The sequence below is a fragment of the Sinocyclocheilus anshuiensis genome, unplaced genomic scaffold (genome assembly GCF_001515605.1).
Source record: "Sinocyclocheilus anshuiensis isolate Anshui unplaced genomic scaffold, SAMN03320099.WGS_v1.1 scaffold1069, whole genome shotgun sequence".
Lineage (NCBI taxonomy): Eukaryota > Metazoa > Chordata > Actinopteri > Cypriniformes > Cyprinidae > Sinocyclocheilus > Sinocyclocheilus anshuiensis.
In genome coordinates this window covers 596,482-617,011 of record NW_015557150.1, presented here as the reverse complement: position 1 = coordinate 617,011, position 20,530 = coordinate 596,482, and the positions used below count along the sequence as shown (strand labels likewise).

The following is a 20,530-nucleotide window of genomic DNA, read 5'->3' as shown; positions in this document are numbered from 1 at the left end:
GAATAGATTAATTACATATATATATATATATATATATATAATTTTATTTTTGTTGTTTTGTTTTAGTTAGCTATTATAACCCGGGTCGCATGTAAAGCTACACATGCAACGGAATGCAAATATGCATCTCACATCGCTAACGTGCGGCCCGTCCGCAGCACTTGCTCTCTCTTTGCATCAATCCCACGCACTGAGTAAATAATCCGAGCACCGCGTCCTGATTTGCTCGGTAATCAAATGTTGCAGGGGGAAAATGCTAAGTCCGCTAATTTACACTTTGGAGAAGAGGGGAGAAAAAACGTGAGGCCGAATGTCCGCGGGGCGGCACGCAGGCGTTTATCAGAGAATGGTATTGGTATTGAGCGGCCAGTTGTTTGAAGGTTATGTTTCTGAGCAGTAATTGAAATGCAAAATAACACTAGGATCGATGGTTAGCTCTGTTTATTTATGAAATCAATATTGAAACGGTCTGTCACCATTGCAGCTCTGATTCCAGCTGACAGCCAAACTGAGTGTGCCACGGCTGAGACGGTCATTGCCTGCACTGCGGGCAGGAGCCTGTCACACACACACACACACACACACACACACACACACACTCACTCACTCACTCACTCAGAGGAGACCACAGAGGAAGCAGCGATGCTATTGACAGCAGGGCTTGTCTGTAACAAATACTAACTTTAGCATGACAGTTTTACAAAGTTATTTACAAAGTTGCAGTCTTTTAAATTTTTAATATCACCATTAAAAACTTTTACAATTAAAACATTTACTTTTTGAAATCTACTGTATTTAAGCAATATGACAGCATTTATTTTAAATTAGTTTTCATTTTTGATATTTTCAGTTTTCATCTCATTTTAGTTAAGGTTTTAGTAATTTTGTTGTGTGTTTTTGTCTTTTTTTTAAATAGGTCTATATAGTTTGTATTCATTTTTATTTTAATTTTAGTTATTTTAGTAAATCAACTTAAACTAAATGAAAATGAGAAATTTGCTTTGGCAACTAGCTGAAATAAAATAAGTTAGGCTTTTATATTTTTGAATAGATTAATTACATATATATATATATATATATATATAATTTTATTTTTGTTGTTTTGTTTTAGTTAGCTATTATAACCCGGGTCGCATGTAAAGCTACACATGCAACGGAATGCAAATATGCATCTCACATCGCTAACGTGCGGCCCGTCCGCAGCACTTGCTCTCTCTTTGCATCAATCCCACGCACTGAGTAAATAATCCGAGCACCGCGTCCTGATTTGCTCGGTAATCAAATGTTGCGGGGGGAAAATGCTAAGTCCGCTAATTTACACTTTGGAGAGGAGGGGAGAAAAAACGTGAGGCCGAATGTCCGCGGGGCGGCACGCAGGCGTTTATCAGAGAATGGTATTGGTATTGAGCGGCCAGTTGTTTGAAGGTTATGTTTCTGAGCAGTAATTGAAATGCAAAATAACACTAGGATCGATGGTTAGCTCTGTTTATTTATGAAATCAATATTGAAACGGTCTGTCACCATTGCAGCTCTGATTCCAGCTGACAGCCAGAGTGTGCTGCGTCCGAGACACAGTCATTACCTGCACTGCTGGCAGGAATGGAAGCGCCAGGAACTGGGTGGGATTTAGGAAAGGAAATGATGTCGCCACAGGTGTGTGAGATACCCAGTGAGTCTTTTAGGATTCTGTAGTTTGAGACTGGATCTTCTGTCCCTGCGCGCTTGGTTTGCATGCATATCTATTAATAAAACAAAAGTATTTTATATAAATTTTGGGGTCAGTAAAATGATAAAATGTTTTTGAAAGAAGTCTCTTCTGCTCATTGAGGCTGCATTTATTTGATCAAAAATACAGTAAAAATTGTGAAATATTATTACAATTTAAAACAACTGTTTTTTTATGTGAATCTCTGTTAAACTGTAATTTATTTCTGAGATCAAAGCTGTATTTTCAGCATCATTACTCCAGTCTTCAGTGTCACATGATCTTCAGAAATCATTCTAATATGCTGATTTGCTGCTCGAGAAACATTTCTGATTATTATCAGTGTTGAAAACAGATGTGCTGCACAATATTTTTGTGGAAAACGGTGGTACATTTTATTTTTCAGGATTCACAGATGAATAGATGGTTCAAAAGAAGAGCATTTATTTGAAATAGAAATCTTTTGTAGCTTTATAAATGTCTTTACTGTCACTTTTGATCAATTTAAAGTGTCCTTGCTGAGTAAAACAAACATTTTTCTTATTTTTTAAATCTTACTGACCCCAGACTTTTAAATGGTAGTTTATGTTCATATGGTTTCACCTGAAGAGTGAAACATTGCGAATGATCTGTTTGTTTGAGAGGCCCGACATGTCAACTTCTGATTCAACCAATGACGTGAGTTTGGGGGCGGGGCTTAGTGTTTGACGGGCAATTCAGTTTTGCTGCAGAAAGGCACAATTCACCTTTAAAGTATTATTGTTATCTTAAATGGTGTTATTCTGATGTGTTGTTAGTTGTTTGTCAATCCAAGTGTCAGTGTTTACATATTCACATTTACAGTGCTTGACTGCACTCAGCAAGATAGAAATAGTGAGAGTTAAATAGTAAGTCTATTGTTAACACACAAGTGTTTTAGAGCAGTGCTTCCGTCACTCAACAGTTGCATGTTGACATCTGTCTAATATTACCAGCTGGTCTCAAAATACTGTTCACTGGACACACGACAAAACAAGGAGATACAAAGTTGATAAGATTATTTATTTTGCGATTCTAACTGCAAAACTGCATTTTGCGTGTTTCTGTATTCGTGTACTCTTCATCGTCTACAAGACTTTGCTGGTCTCTGTCTGTGGGAAGGTGCTTTAATTCGGTGTGCAGGTGATGATATCTGCGTCATGTGAATCAGAGTCTGTTATTCAGCGTCTGCTCTCGTGTTGACCTGTGAACGCTCACAGATCATCAGAGGACATTACAATGGAAATCTGCTGCGTTCATGAAGGTGAGCTGCAGTCAGATGACATGGAAAACTTTATTTGTAGCAATGCACCGAAATGAAAATTCTTGGCTGAAGCCAAAGCCAAAACCGAACAAAATGAAACACTGGGCCGAAGGCCGAACACGGTTTTTCGAGTTTTTTCCCCCCATGTATTTTGCCAATTTTTTTTCACCATTGCAGAAATGAAATAGCCAAAATGTGCTTTTTACCGTTTTGTCTTGCTTTACAAAGAAAAAATCAATTACAAAACAACAATTTAAAAATATTTAACACTGAACATTTTTAACATTCTAGCAGACACTATACCAACAAAGCACAATTTAACTTAAAATGAATAAGTTGGTAAAATAATATTTTTTGGCCATCAGACCCCCTTCTTGAATCAGGCATGTATTTTTTACTGTACAATTAAACGCAGCCTTGCTGAGCAGAAGAGCCTTCTTTTAAAACATTAGAAAATATTACAGATCCTAATTTGAACGCTATGTGTGTATGTTATTATAAATGTATTAACAGAGCTGTTGTAATTAGTATCATTATTATTGTCTTACTTTTTATTTTATTAACAGTAAAATTACAATACTAACATTTATGAATGTTGATAGAGTTCTTGCTTTTTCTCAACTTTTATTTTGGCGGAAATGCGCAGGAAGACTTCAATGCTTCGTTTTGTTGACAACAGCAGATTTATAAATGAGTCTCATTACAAATATGCACGTATCGCATTGTCACATGCCTTGTAAAAATTCATAAAAATGTGACTGAGCAACTGACGAGTAACACTGTTTCAGCGCAGATTTTCCTCGCGCTTTGGACTTCGAACCCTGGTTAACAAGCAGAATACATGCAATTCGAGCGTGAAAACATAACGTTCTGCAGTGTATTTAATTGTTTAAGGCTATTTCGTGATTTCAATCATCATACCAGCAACAATCACCCCTTCCTCTTCTCATCGAAGACATGCGATGCAGTCCTAAACAGTCTCTCGCTGTCAGTGCTTGTGATGATTTTTGCGTCCTTCTCCGACAGTTTATCAACTGAATCAGTGTCAGCATGTCAAGTTAAAAATAAAAGTTGCTATTCTTGCACATTATTATGCATTGGTGTATAGGTTCATATAAGTGAAAATGTATATATATATAAACTTTATCACCCAGCCTCTCTACAAAACACGTGCAGAAACTGCTATAGAATTTCTAATATAATCATAATATTATTAATTTTGTTAGCTTAATGTAATTTCTCCCAAGTTAATTTAGGAAAGGTTGAGAATCTTATGTAAATATCTGATTTTCTGAGCTGAACTGTGTTGTATTTGCTTACGAGGGAAGATGCATGCATATGTTGGTGTGTTGGAGTTCAGATTTGTGTTGAAGATGAGCGTGTGATTTCATGCATTGCGTCAGCTGTAATTCACACACGTTACTGTAACGCTGATGGACTCGTTCAGTGGCGTACGCATCTCATAATGCAGGACTCACGTCATCTGATGTTTCTGTCTCATGCTTTAGGATTGTTACGGCATTATGTAATTGCAGGCTTGAAGACAGTATGAAAATAGACGTTCATGGTTTATCTTTATACGTGAGGGTGTTTGTGCAAATAAATGTGTCAAGCCGTACACACACAGTATAAGACGGTCTTGTTCAGACGACATGAATCATATACTCATCTGGCTCTGTGTCTTACATTAGGAGCCTATTTGATTTGGCAGCTAATTATTTAGCAGAAAAATGAGGAATATGCATTATTTCTAGTGTAAAGAGGGAAAAAAGGGGAACGATTTAAAAAAAAAACCTTCCCAAGTGTGCTCCACGCGAGGAATGAACTACTTTTTCACATGATGAACTGTTCAATTCAAGAGGGAGCTTTACCGTTGGGCTCACACACTTTTACATGTTAACTCTTTCACCGCCGTACTCGTTATACTGCCTGACTTACACCCCTTTATTATACAGTATATGTGCATATTATTTTGAAACCGCATCACTTGGGAAGCTACAAACTACTCAAAAAAGTACATTAAAGCTATTCAACTGGACAATATCTTTTTAAATATATAATCATCAGATTTACACACACACAGACACAAACACACACACACACAGACACACACACACACACACACAGACACACACACACACACACACACACACACACACACTGAAATACTTAATAGCTTCTCTTTTCTGTTGCAATAGATGTTTGTGTAACTCTCAAAATACATCACTTTGGGGAAATATGGGGTAAACTGGCTTAAATATTGTATATTAGAAAACTAAATATCCATTAAATATATTCTGTATTTATTTATTTTGTAAACATTAAGATATTTTTTTCCTGATGTTGTTTTTCCTACAACATCAAAATACTTAATTTTGGGGAGAGATGATTTTTATTTATTTATTTGTTTGTCTGTTTACATTATATTATATATTATGTAATGAATGTATTTATTAATTCCGGGGAAAGAAAAACTTTTTTTTTTTGTTATATTATCATAATTTATTGTTCTATGTTATTGTTATGTTATTTATATTAAATTATATAAGCATTTGTTTTTTCCTTTTTTCTTCCTGATCTAATATAGTACACACACACACACACACACACACACACACGTACTGTGACAAATAAGTAAAAATCCCCATCCTTTATTTTACTAAGTCAGAAATGTAATGATAAACAGCAGCTTTTAACTAAAGACGTATACAGAAAATAAATAAATTCATAAATAATTGTTTTTATTTTTGAGGCAGTTCATTGAAATGAATCATCCAAATAAACCGATTCTTTAAAATGATGCAGTTAAGACCAGTTTACGTCTATAAAGTGTGACAAAAAACAGATGTTGTGTTTTATCGCACTTTGCTGCTACTCGTCTGAAAAGTGTCTTGTTACTAAAGCAATGCAGTTGAGTGTTGTTAGTTAGTGACTGTCCAACACTGTGTAAATTTACTTGAAGTTATTGGGAGGCTAGTCTGGAGTTTGGTGTTTTTCCTTTGATTTGAGCAAGCTGTCATTTTTGAGCATGAGATGGGTTTGCTAGGGCTAACAGGCCAATGGCTGCCAGTTCTGTGTGATGTTTCCTACAGCATGAGAGCGCTAGTTAGAGACCTGATGCGCGCGTCTCTCCTCCCCCACATCCGGGGATCGATAGATGTGATCTGTTTCTGGGCCTGCAGCGGGACGTCGCGGTGTTGTTGCGGCTGAGCTAGTTTGATAAAGGCTGCAGAGGCGATGCGAGGCAGACGGACTAAATTTAATCCTTGGCCCAGGAGTTTAATTGGGCCGGGCCGGTCTCTCCTCCTGCAGTAACCGGGCACCGTCACCCAATATCCATCTGTCTCCCTCTCACCTTGTTGTTTTCTTCACTCCTTCTCTTTTTTTCTCCCTCCACGACTCAAACTCTCAGCGTCTCCTTCATTCAGTGAGGAGTTTTTCTGCTGGACGGTCAGACTAGTTGTTGAGATCGTTACTTGCTCTTTCACTGGCCTCAACCACAGAAATTACTTTATAATGCAAGGAAAAAATTTAGATGGGGGTTGTCATGAATTACATTAAGCTTTTCTCTCACTGCAAAATTATGTATTTTGATGTTGTAGGAAAAATAGCTTAATGTTTATAAAAAATTTATGAATAAATACATACAGAATATTTATTTTATGCATATTTGCATGCATAATTATGTATTTTTATTAAGCTTTTCTCTCACTGCAAAATTATGTATTTTGATGTTGTAGGAAAAATAGCTTAATGTTTATAAAAAATGTATGAATAAATACATACAGAATATTTATTTTATGCATATTTGCATGCATAATTATGTATTTTGAGAGAGGTACACAAATCTCTGTTGCAACAGAAAATAATACTAAACATTTCAGCTGTACTTGATGCATCACCACTTTCATCAGTTATTTTAATTTTATGCTGTCAATTAAAAAAATGCAAAAACAAGAGGTGATATGGAATTATGGGTAGGGATGAACATCATTAATCAGAGGATCATTTGTTACCACAGGACCATTTAAAACAAGCTAGTGTAGAAAAAAGTGCTGAAAAAAATTTAATGAATTCTAAAAAATGTTTTTACTTAAATCACATACATTTCAACTTGTCAATTATCCTTATATTTACATATTTTTCCCCCCAAAAAATAAGTAATTTGGTTTTACATTTTGAATCATTTACATGAATGCATTTGGTAGATGCTTTTATCTGAATATTTCTACTTTAAAAAATGAATTTGTCACACCATAGCACCATTTAAAATGTAGTATTGATGAAAAGATTAGTAAAAAATATATCTACAACTTAAAATCACATACATTTCAACCTGAAATTGATGGACGCATTATGTGTCAATGTTTCTTTACATTAGGAATAATTTACCTGCATGCATTCAGTTGATGCTTTTATCTGAAGTGACTTCAGTGCATCCAAGCTACACATTTCTGTGGCTACCCATGACCTCAGCATTACTATCGCCAGTTGAGCTCATTCGTACTGATGAGATAGAAATAACTTTACCCTGGTGATATTTTTACATTGAAATCACGACGATGCTGAAAACATCACAGAAGCCTGGTTGTTGATGTTTGAAGGGCAAAATCACGATCAGCAAGCGCTCTTCCTCTCTCTCAGTCCATTTCTCATTGGCTGTGTTCCACCTCCTTAGATCAGTCGCTCATAAATCCTTGTCAAATTCCTCCTTCGCTTTTTAACAAAGTGCTCGTCCTCACCTTTCCCCTTCTCTCTGTTTATCTCTGCACTAATGAATGAGCGGCTCTCCGCTGTGGCCCGCAGATTAAAACGGCTCCCAGGGGCCTGAGCGAATGCTGCTTACCCCTGTTACCACGCTTCACTCACACACATGAGTGAACGGCCTGAGCCCCGTATTCCCTCGGTAGCTGTTAACCCGGGGCCTTTTTATGGGCAGACATTTCCAAGTGGCCCTCAGTGGGCTCTCGCTCCGCTCGCCCGGAGCCCTGAACGAACCCCATTTCATTTGCAGCGATGAAATAGAGATCTGTACACACATAACGAAACAGTCCACTGCTCGGACAACAAATTAAATAGCCTAAATTCAGAATATTTGTATTTGCATGAGCCCGGCTTGATGGGGAGACGAGCACGAGAGCATGTTAGGAGTTAATTGAGTTCCTTTATCAGCCCATCAGCTGCGGCCCTCTGACCGATCTCCCCTCCACCTCGCTGGGCGTGTGTGTGTGTGTGCGTGTGCATGTGTGTGCGCACGTGTGTGTGTGCGCGTGTGTGTGTGCGCGCGTGTGTGTGTGTGTGCGTGAGAGAGCCTGTTATGAACCCTCTGACTCTATGAGACTCAAATATGAAAGGCTCACTGCATTAGAAGAATGCATATGGCTTTCAGCTTTTAACTTCTATATATGCACTAGTAAAAGTTATATTTTACCATTCCAAGGGTGCATTTTTTTGATGGAAAAATACAGTAAAAATTGCGAAATATTATTTCAATTTAAAATAGATGTTTTCTATGTGAATGTGTTAAACTGTAATGTATTTCTGTGATGCGCAGCTGTATTTTCAGCATCATTACTCCAGTCTTCAGTGTCACATGATCTTCAGAAATCATTCTAATATGCTGATTTGCTGCTCGAGAAACATTTCTGATTATTAGCAATGTATTATCAACATACATTGTGTATGTATAACATATATTTTGTGTAAACTGTGATGCATTTTATTTTTCTGGATTCACAGATGAATAGAAAGTTCAAAAGAACAGCATTTATTTGAAATAGAAATCTTTTGTTACATTATAAATGTTTTTTAGTGATAGAATCATTTGTGACACCACAGAAACATTTAAAATAAACTGGTATTGATGAAAAGATGATTACAATGAAATCTACAATATACCTTTACTTAAAATCACATGCATTTCAGCTTTACAAAAACAAGCAAAATGTAAACAAATTCATCTGTTGCATAACAGAATCATTTAACATTTCACATTTAATTCCGTGTGTTACTTTGCATTTATTTATTTTATTGTTTTATTTTATTTATTAATATTATTAATTATTTATTTTGTGAAATTTACTAGTAAATCCTGCCCCAAATGTTTTAAGTGTAGGGCTAAGTAATATGATGGTGTTGTATAAATTCGCATATACAGTAGTTATATAAATTGCTTGGATGATCAAATAGGCGTGTTTAATGTTCATATTCACTGATGGTAGTCTGACGGCGGAGATCTAGAATAGTTGAAGACTTCAGAGCAAAGCTGACGTTTTCTGGGGAGCTGCGGCACGAGATCTTCAGTGAACTGGTGTCCAGCTCTGTGGCGGTAGTGCAATTCTATTACAGCGGCTGAAATTCTGTTAGTGTGAGCGGCTGGAATCAGATTAGGGCCGGACTGAACATGATGCTCGGTGGGCTCCACTCAGCATGAATTTAAATGGGTTGACTGAGAACAAAAGCAGACGTGAGGGGATCGGCCCGAGGAAGTGAACGGTCCTTGACTCCACCTGACACAGCGACAGGAGGCCGGAATGACACGGGGTTAAACACGCCGGCAAACAGAAACTCACGTCACTGTAGCAGTGGGAAGAATTTCACTGCCTCCATTCTGCATGTTGCTAAGTTATATTTCTACAGCAATCCTGTAGTTCAGTCAGTAGAGCAGTAGTCATGGGTTTGATTCCCAGAGAACGCATGAGCGAATAAAATGTGTTCCTCGAATGCAATGCAAGTCGCTTTAGATAAAGGTGTCTGCAAAATGCATTCTTTGTAAATGTAAAAAACACGGTTTCCTGCAGAGTTATGAATCTACCGGAGAAATTTTGCTTTATCAGAGATGAATGAGATGAGAAAGAAGGACTTATAAAATAATACAAAGACTACAAATCAACTACTGCGTTGTCGTCTTTAGTTTCATGCAGTAAACACAGTGAATACCAGAGTAGTCTGATTCACTGAAGAATGACTCCTATGAACTGATTCTTTCAGTGAATCAGTCGCAAACTCATGAATCACAACTCTTGAGTTATTGGGTTTAAATTAGTGTCTGTATGTAATAACTGTAATATGCTAAATAAATAAATAATCTTAGTTAATGATAATTTTAACCTTTACTAATACGTTATTAAAAATCAAAAGCTGTCTGTTAAAATATCTGTTAATAATATTTAATCAACCTGACAACATGAAATAAAAATGAATGATTGCATTTGTATTAACTAACATTAACAAATATAAATATTGTAACAAATGTATTGCTCATTGCTAGTTAATTTTAGTGCATTAACTAATGGGACTTTATTGTAAAGTGTTACCGAGTTTTAATAATAATTTAGAAAAAGTTTAGTTTTTTGTTTCTTTTTTAACCTTTTTTTTTAAGTTAAAGTGTTTTGAAGTCTTCCTTAAATGTGCTGGAAATCTTTAAGGAGTTGCAACTGAATCATTTATGTTTATGAACAGTCATAAGATCAGATATTTAGCAGGAGATGTCATATTTTGTCATATTTGACATATTTTCAGTACTATCAGACTCACAGAATGCAGTACTGATGCTGTAGAAACTCTCTGCTGAGCGCATGTTTTATTTATGAACATAAAGCCATTCAGACATTTATGTAATTATGCTAAGTGTCACCTTCAGCGTGACCTTTGACCTGGGGTTAAGCTCCCCTTGAAGTTTCGAAATAAAGCCTAAATGGAATTGCCCTGCATGCCGCTGATTCTAATATATGGCTGTTAATAAATGAAGTGAATGTGCAGAAAGGTGCACACGCATTCATCTTTATTCAGCAGCTCTAAACAAACACTAAAGGTTTGACTCTTCAGCACAGGAACAGCCTCCTGCTTTTCACGAGCTCGGTTTGTCTCCTGCCGGGCCCAGAGTGTAAATAAAATTTTCTGAAGTGACTAAACAAGCAAAGAATATAATGTAAGGGGCTTTATCTATATTTGTTTTATCATACATTTATTATCATCAATGTTGATTCAAGACAACAAACCACAGTCTAAAACTTTTTTCCAGTCGTGAAACTGTTTTGCATTATTTCTAAATATATTATTTATAATATGACATACTATAATATATTTATTATATATAATATATATTTTGAAAATAGCATTCTTTTTTTTTCATTGCATATTTGTGACTGAAAGCAGGAGTCATAGTGAAGATGCTTTGTTTTGCGATAAATATTCCACATACCTCCACAAAAAAAAATCCTAGATAAACAACTGATATTTCATTTCTTTAGTAATCCTGAACTGAATAAGCGTGTTACTTGCATCGGTCAGATCATTCTCAGACTTCAGCTGCAGTTCTTCATCAAATCACTGACTAGCGAGCTTTATTTACTCACTGAAGGCGTTTTATGTAGCACTCGGCGAGCTTCCGCTGATATCCGGCTGTAGTCTCTGTGCAGCGTTCAGGACACAGCCATCACACGCTCTCTGGCACAGGCCTTTTTTTAGCTTCCGCTGATATCCGGCTGTAGTCTCTGTGCAGCGTTCAGGACACAGCCATCACGCTTTCTGGCACAGGCCTTTTTTTCACAAGGTCAGTGTTTTAACAAGGAGCTATTTTTTATTATTTATTTTAGCCGTTAACCTTTCTATGAATTTCCAGAGGTGGTGGCACCTGCCGCAGCGTTGAATATACATGACACAAGAGGCAGTGAAACACTGCAATGAGATTTAATTTGACACGCTGACCCCATCTCCATGGGCACGGGAAACCAGGACGAGAAAATAAAGTTGACCTTCGACCCCCGGCCTTGAACCCAGCATCACCCGCACTTACAATTAAATCTGTCTAAAGGAGGCCTGCGCTCTCTCAGCTCTTTCATCTAAAGGAGTTTCACCAAGTCATGCTGCTCACTTACAGTGTTGAGTTCGTATTTTAATTTTAATATTAAAAAATATATATATATATATATATATATTTATGCATGAACGTTAAACTAAAACGAAAACCATTAAAAACGTTTTGTTACTTCAAAAAAAATAAACTTTAACTGAAATAAAATGTAAAAAAACTTTATTTTATCTAGTTGCTAAAGCAACATTTCTCATTTTCATGTAGTTTAACTTGAGGTACTAAAATAGGTATTACTAAAACTAAAATAAAAATGAATAAAATCTAAAAATAAAATCTAATAAAATAAAAAGCTAATAAAAATAACAAAAACAACAAAATTCCTAAAACTAAAATAAAAATAAAAACTGAAAATATTAAAACAAGTATATTAATATTTTATTATATTAATATTAAGTTATAAATTATATTGAATATATAAGTATTATATTATATTATAAAATTTAAATATTAATACAAACACTAGTTATATCTTAAAGATAGTACAATAACGCTGGTTGGCAGCACAGTGGTGAGACTGACATGCAGGGCTGGCGTCCGTCAGAGTCTTGGCCTGAAGACATGATTTGTATGGGATCAAGGGAAGCTCAGGTTTATTAATGCTATCAAATCCATCGGACTCCTGGCCCTGGACTCCACAGCTAAAAAAGCTGAGTAACCCCATCATGACCCCTGCGACACTCTGCAACGTTAATTATTTATAGGCTGGAGTCAAATAAATCACGTTCTGTCTATTTCAGCTGCTTGTCTTCAATTCGGTGCATGCTTGTGACCAGTGGTGCCTGTAAATGTGAAGCATTCAGAAGATGATTTCTTTGGTTGGAATTATTCATTCCACCAGAATCTTGCTGTAACACAAGCTTTTACATATAATGCATTGTAAAAGTATGGTAATGCATTAATTATGACACGTAATGCATGTTGTATGTTCACGTGAATAATTATAACCACAGTTATAATACATTATAATGCTCATCTATTCTTTGTCATACCTTTAGTAAGTATAATCTGTAATGCATTCACATGAAAAACAACCACTTTCAGATATAACACAGAATCTGCAAATATTATAAAGTGTTTTAACTTGGGTTACAATTATTTATGGAAATATATCATGCATTACAAAGTACATTATGAATACCTATATAATGCATTATACATAAAGCATTGCTGAACTTTCTTCTGATTCTTGCAGCCTCAAATAATTTCCAGCAGATCCATTTGCGACAATATTGGACAATATTTTGATTTGCTATGACAATCATAACATCTATAAACATGAAGGTAAATATTCAGATGTCGCAAAAGTGTGAGTGATGTCTGTCTTCATAGTTATTTTAAAGGACCATATTCAAATTAAAACATTATTTAGGGCTGCACAGTGAATCATATTTTAATTGCAATCATTATTTCTGCTTATCTCGCATTAAGCATAATTGCCCGTGATATTGTACTAGTTATTTATCCTGAAAACATTGTTTGATTTGGCATTGCGTTTATCTTGCACTGGTAACAAGCCTCCACTATAGCTGTAATGCCTGGGGTTGCCAGATGTCAAGAGTTTAAATCCACCAATCAGAGCTTTTCTCTTAAATCTATACATTTTCTGCCCAGTGGTTTACTTATCTTCCCAACCTGGCAAGCAATCGGTCCTTCTCAGTGATGAACTGTAGTAAATATGCACATGGATCTTGACTATATTGTTTGTGATTGTGGTTGCTGAATAAATGGACTCTGTGCCACAATACAATGTTTTTTTGTTGTCATTTTTTAACTGAAAAAAAAAAAAACATTGTGGAATTAGTATTAGGAATTTCACTGTTTTATCTTTTTTTTGTGGTTTTACCGGTTTTCATAATGTTTTACAGGTTTTCAAATGAAAGCTGTATCTATATTATATTTATCATATAATACAGTATAATCAAAATATACTGTTTTTGCAATCTGAAGAATCGCCATTTTATAAAACAGTCATAATTTAATATTTTTCAAATAAAATCATACTATAAGTTACTATGTTTTAAATGTTACTATGTTATTACCATGTTATTACTGCATTTACCCCCTTTTTATTAATTAAAAACTGACGGAATTCATTTATTTATTTATTTAATTAATATAAATGTACAGATAATTTTACAAACAGTATTTTTGACACCTGTTGGTACTTCATACATACTGAGTCCAAAATGACCCGAACATGAAACCTGTAACATTTGTGTTTAAATAATTATACCTCTCTTTTGAACCTCGAAACAAACAAACAAATAAATAAATAAATGATTATGTGTATTATGAGGGTCGTACATAATTTGCAAAGTTTCGTTCCCTTACTAAAACTTTTTTTTTTTTAATAAAAATTTGTTTTATAACTTTTTTTTTTTTTGAAGAGCTATTAGGGTTAAAGAAGTATTTCTACCTGATTTAACCCATAAAAATGTTGTTTTTATATATATAAATTGACGTATAAGGTATCAGTGATGTTAAATAAAGCAATTAGCCCCAAGAAGCCGTGGTTTACAGTGAATTTATAACAGCTAAGAGGCGTTGTTGGGTACGACGCGAAGCGGAGTAAAACCCCCTTAGCTGTTAAAAATTCACTGTAAACCACGGCTTCACGGGGATTATTGCTTTTATAAAACGGTTATTCCATATACGTAGTAAGGTTTCACAAAATAAAACAGAGCAAATAAAGTGTAATGATATTAATAAAAACAGTATTCTTCCACCAAACAATGTAGCTCCTCAGAAACAGTTGTGGTTGCAACAAAGTGGTTGCCGAGCAACAGACAAACGTAAACAAAGGTGTGTGTTTGTAGAGTAATTTACAACAGCTTCGAACGTGGCTCAGCCAATCAGAATCAAGGACTATCCGTTTTATACTATTATTTTTGACTTGAGTAAAAACAGCTCATTTAGATGTCATGTTGATGTTCTCATGATTTGTTTTGCTTATGTGATTGCAACAATATAAAAATACATTTCTCAAATGACAACAATCATAATTAATAATCACCATTATAATTTTTGAACAAAATAATCCCAATAATCAGTTTAACTGTTATTGTTCAGCCCTATTCTTACACGTGAGCTGTGTAAATTGGGTTGCAGTGTGGATTTTGTTGGAAGAGTGTGGTAGTTTCACTGAAATGTGCTGTAGAGCAACACATTTACTGCACCTAATTGTACTTTTGATCTTATATTAAATGCAGCTTTATTGGCACCAACAGCACTTAGGCATTTGTGACCCTGGACCACAAAACCAAAAAAGTCATAAAAAATGTATCATCTGAAAAATGTAAATTTATCATCTGAAAGCTGAATAAATACGCTTTCCATTGATGTATGGTTTAAAAGAAAAATCAATAATTTTGACCCATACAGTGTATTTTTGGCTATTGCTACAAATATAGCCCAGCGACTTAAGACTGCTTTTGTGCTCCAGGGTCACATTTGCGTCCTGCGTCTCACGCCGCTGTGTATGTTTCAGGCTGCTGAACAGGATGGCTGCTGAGGAGCGGCACATGACGTCCAGCTGTGGCTCCTACATCAAGACAGAGCCCTCCAGTCCGTCCTCTCTGGTGGACACGGCCAGCCACCCCAGTCCCGGCGCGCATTCGGACGCCAGCGGCGGCTACGCCAGCCTCATCAACAGCCACTCCAACGGCCTGGACTCTCCGCCCATGTTCACGGCGGGCGGGCCGCTGAGCGCAGCAGGGAGCGCCTGCCGCAAACGCTACGAGGACTGTTCCAGCACGTTACTGGAGGACCCCGGCTCCATCAAGTGCGAATACATGCTCAACTCCATCCCAAAACGCCTGTGCCTGGTGTGCGGAGACATCGCGTCGGGGTATCACTACGGTGTGGCCTCCTGTGAAGCCTGCAAGGCCTTCTTCAAGAGAACAATACAAGGTATTTCATATGCATGTGCTGCTTTGTACACACTACAGGTCAGAGGTTTTGAATAATTCACAAGGCTGCATTTATTTGATCAAAAATACAGTAAAAATTGTGAAATATTATTACAGTTTAAAACAGCTGTTTTCTATGTGAATATCTGTTAAACTGTAATTTATTTCTGTGATGCGCAGCTGTATTTTCAGCATCATTACTCCAGTCTTCAGTGTCACATGATCTTCAGAAATAATTCTAATATGATGATTTGCTGCTCAAGAAACATTTCTGATTATTATCAATGTTGAAAACAGTTGTGCTGCACAATATTTTTGTGGAAAACATGATACATTTTATTTTTCAGGATTCACAGATGAATAGAAAGTTAAAAAGAACATAATTTATTTGAAATAGAAATCTTTTGTAACATTATACATGTATTTACTGTCACTTTAGATCAATTTATTGCATCCTTGATGAATAAAAGTATTTATTTATTTATTTATTTTTATTATTAAATCTTACTTACTCCAAACTTTTGAATGGTAAAGCATATTAGAATGATTTCTGAAGATCACGTGACACTGAAGACTGGAGTAATAATGCTGAAAATACAGCTTTGATCACAGAAATAAATTACAGTTTAACAGATATTCACATAGAAAACAGCTATTTTAAACTGTAATAATATTTAAATTTTTACTGTATTTTTGATCAGATAAATGCAGCTTTGGTGATCAGATTTGTGCTTAAGACAGGAATGAAACACAGTAGTCAACTCAAGTTTATCTTTGTATAGCTCTTTTCAAAGCAGCTTTACAGAAAATGTTTGTATCATACTCTATCAGTAGTGGGTGCAAAACACCACTCATATTTTCATATAAAGAAAACTTCCAGACTAATATCACTATAAACGTATTTCATTTCATGATGTGAGAATGAGAAACAATGAACCGTGGATGGCCAATTGTCAATAGAAAGACAATGTGCATATTGACATTATCATGACATGGACAGGGTGATGTATGGTGTGGCGCCAGCAGCGACGTTACAGTAATCAATCCATTTGATCGCCTATAAGAGGTTTACTGTTACAGAGACATATGATAAGATGACCACACTGACCAGAAGACAGCAAGAGCGGATGAAATAGCCGTCTTTACATCACCATCGCTTCTCATTACAGAACAGAAGAAATGGACAAACCAAAGGGTTTCACATTGAAAAAATCTGGTCCTCATTGTGTCTCATTTTGGCCAAAAGCTGAAAGAGACCATGTGACTGACATGTAAACCAAACAATCACAGTTAGGCTTGTTTTCTGTTTAGGGGCAGGTTTAAAAAACAAAAACAAAAACAAGAACAAGACCAGATTTGGGCTTTTACCAAAATGCAAGACCAGTGTGGTCTAAAAAAAAACAAAACAAACAAACAAAAAAAAAAATTAGTTGCTTGAAATAAATGTTTACCGAAATGAAATCACAAAATAAAAATTTGGCTAAAAAAATTCCCCCAAAAGATAATTTAAAGTCATTATTCTGTTACGTGAGAAAGGCATTGAATAGACATTACAAAAAAAAAAAAATGCTTTAGAAAGAAATATTTTGATTCAATATAGAAACATTAATATTTTTATTTTGTGTTTATTATTACATTTTTTAATGAAATGGTACTCTAAATTTGCAACTAAAAGCCAGTAGGTGGCAGCAAGTCACTGTCTTAATGAGTGAGTTGTTGAATCATTCATTCAACTGATTAGTTCAAATGGCTGATTCATTCAGAAACAAAACGTCTCTGGTTACGTATGTAACCATGGTTCCCTGAGTAGGGAACAAGACACTGCGTCCTCTAGGGGTCGCTATGGGGAACGCCTCGTCGTAACCCGTGTCTGAAGCATATATTGAAAAAACACCATCAACACGTTGGCTGGCGACAGCCATGACGTCACTACCGGTGCGACTATAGTATAAATAGGCGCCGGGAGAACACATCATCCACTTCTTCGTCTGAAGCTTGCGTCCGAAGCATGGCAAGAAACCTAGAGGACGCAGTGTCTTGTTCTCTACTCAGGGAACCATGGTTACATACGTAACCTGAGACGTTCCCTTTCAAGGGAACTTCGAACTGCGTCCTCTAGGTCTATGTTGGTTTCAGAAAGTGCACAGAGCTTAGCGTGTGCACTTACCATAGCATAGATTTAAATTTCCAGGCATCTGATCGCAGATACCCGGAGGTACTGGGCCAAACGGGAGAGGCAAGCTCAAATACGACCCTCTAAGCGAGGGGAGCACTGCCTGAGACAGCATTACACAAGAAGGTTCTTGCAAATGCCACCTCTATACTTCCCGCTCGATGCCTCAGCAAGAGGGGATATCCTGGTGACTAGGAGGCCCCTCAGGGCGACCTAGATACGCTATACCAGACAGGGTAGCCTGAAAGCATAAGCCCAGCCCGTACGTCCAGGAAATTTTGCAGTGTCGTGCCGGGGGCCTGATGATCAACTTCAGACACGGGTCACGATGAGGCGTTCCCCATAGCGACCCCTAGAGGACGCAGTTCGAAGTTCCCTTGAAAGGGAACAAGTGACTTGTCTTTATGAGTGAATAATTGAATCATTGACTCATTCATTCAGTAATGAAACTGGAGACTCACAACACTTCTGCAATACAAAGGAATTTGGCAATTCTAAATAAATATACAGAAAACCATGGGGTTAATTAATGCTGTTAAAGCTTAATCGATTCACATACTGATACCCTGAAGTTATGTAAAATCAGCCAATCAGATTTGAGCTTGTGATACTGAGAAAGTGCTTTCCAGTTTTGTGTGCGCTGACTCTTTTCAGTTTCTTAATATACGTAATGTAGTGTTTGACTATTATATAACAGTCAAACTTTAAACAATCAAAAATAACATAAAGCAATTATTTATGTTAAAGGCTCACATACGGTATATGTTCAAGCATGCATACAATTATTATAAGCATAAGCTAACTATGTAATTTTTGAATATGGATGGGATGATCTGTGACTGACCGGTTATTCGGTTCTGTGGACAGATCCGGTGTTTTCTGTGGAGTGCTGTGAGTGTTTTAAGCTGAGCGCTGTAATGCAGAGATGTCTGTGGTGCGTGATGTTCAGGTCAGAACAGACATGCAGCATCACACTGTCAGATTGGATTGGCACAGACAAGAGGAGCGGTGTGTTCTGAACCAGATACTAATCACATGGTGTGTGTGTGTGTGTGTGTGTGTGTGACGGCTCAGAGAGAGAGAGAGTCTGACTGACACCAGTCACACTGCTCTGCTTTCATAAACCTTTAGCAACATGCATGTAGGGACCTCACTCATTAAGAGTGTTACTTTATTACTTGATTTCTTCATGGAATTTCTTCATTCATTAATCGATTAATTGCATACAAACCCACATTTCCCAATGGCACACATGCGTAAACGTGTGAACGCATTAATGAGGTTTCTTAGGTTTAACTCATGTATAGGACACACTGTTCTACAAATGGAAATACTCACATGAAATATAACATTTACAGATAAGAATATTATTGTTGAGTTTTAGTGATTAGTTGTTAACTCTTTAAAGCAAATTTCTAAATGATCAACACGATCAAAACTTTGCTGTTAAACCTGTTTCACACTCAATCTGCTCATGTCTTCTGTCTCTGATTGAGTTTAGAGTTTTTTTATCCAGTCAAAGCTCTTTTAGTGTAATTGTACAAACGTTCATCTTCAGCTGGAGCTTCACGTGTCAAATCTTGACTGATTTTGATCAAGTAAGCGTCAGAATAACTGCAGTAATATCTCCAGATGAACACTTACTGGACTGAAGCAGCTCAGCTTTACTTGATTCTCCATCAATCATGTTTTAGAGTCTCAAATCTGATCCTCAGGATCTTTTGAGGAGCGTTTGTTTCCAGAAGCTTTACTTTCACTGTTCCTCAGCGGAGGAATGATCTTCACAAGCCTCCAGAACATCTCACATCTTCTGAGGAGCCTTTATTTCTTCAGCTCTCAATCACTGCATTATATGTTTGGAGCATTTCAATCTCATCTTACTGAGACAGATTACTGGAGATATAGAGCGACCACTGATATTTATATTACTTTATGTCAGTATCTGCTGTACTGTTATAAAGATCTCATTATTATCATTATCAGAATTTCATCTTACTTTACTAAATTGCATATTTTTGCTCAGTTTGAGTCTCTGAATAAAATTGATCTGTTTTTTTTTCCTCCATATTCTCACTGTATCAGACTATAAGAACCATAAATGGATCAAATGTGATATTAAAAAAAAACACATATGCAGACTTTTTGGTTTTAAATATTTTGTCTAAAAGCTCTGTTCCATTGTTTCACTATTATATTACATGTCAGGTTTTACAGGGTTAAATCCCTACTGTATTTGTTCATTTCGACATACGGCATGACTTATGAATAACTGCGAAGACAAACATGACTCCACTCTCAAAGTCCAGAAGCTCTCAGGACCGTCAGGTGTTTAAACACACATTCTCTGATATTGGCTGCGTTGTATCGGCTTTAAACAGTCTATGGACCTTTGTGAAGGCAAACAATCGCAGTTGTCCAAAAATCCCCACTGTTGGCGAAACACACGCGGCGTCCCTCAATCACATATTTAGAGTTCGGCTTTAAACACTGACAGATGCACAAAAGCGTCCACGATGAGACACTCGAACAAACGAGCGCTTTGAGTAGAACGACGGGTCAGACAATTAAGAGGAGGAGAGTTACACGA

General features: G+C 36.4%; 1 protein-coding gene across 1 annotated transcript in view; it reads left to right on the top strand.

Annotated features, from left to right (window-relative positions):
- Positions 1 to 20,530, top strand: part of LOC107678144 (steroid hormone receptor ERR2-like) — a 76,204-nt gene that overhangs the window by 3,552 nt on the left and 52,122 nt on the right. Inside the window, exon 2 of the mRNA XM_016473311.1 lies at positions 15,350 to 15,771. Within this exon, the coding sequence (XP_016328797.1) occupies positions 15,350 to 15,771 (422 nt within the window). The remainder of the gene's footprint in view (positions 1 to 15,349; positions 15,772 to 20,530) is intronic.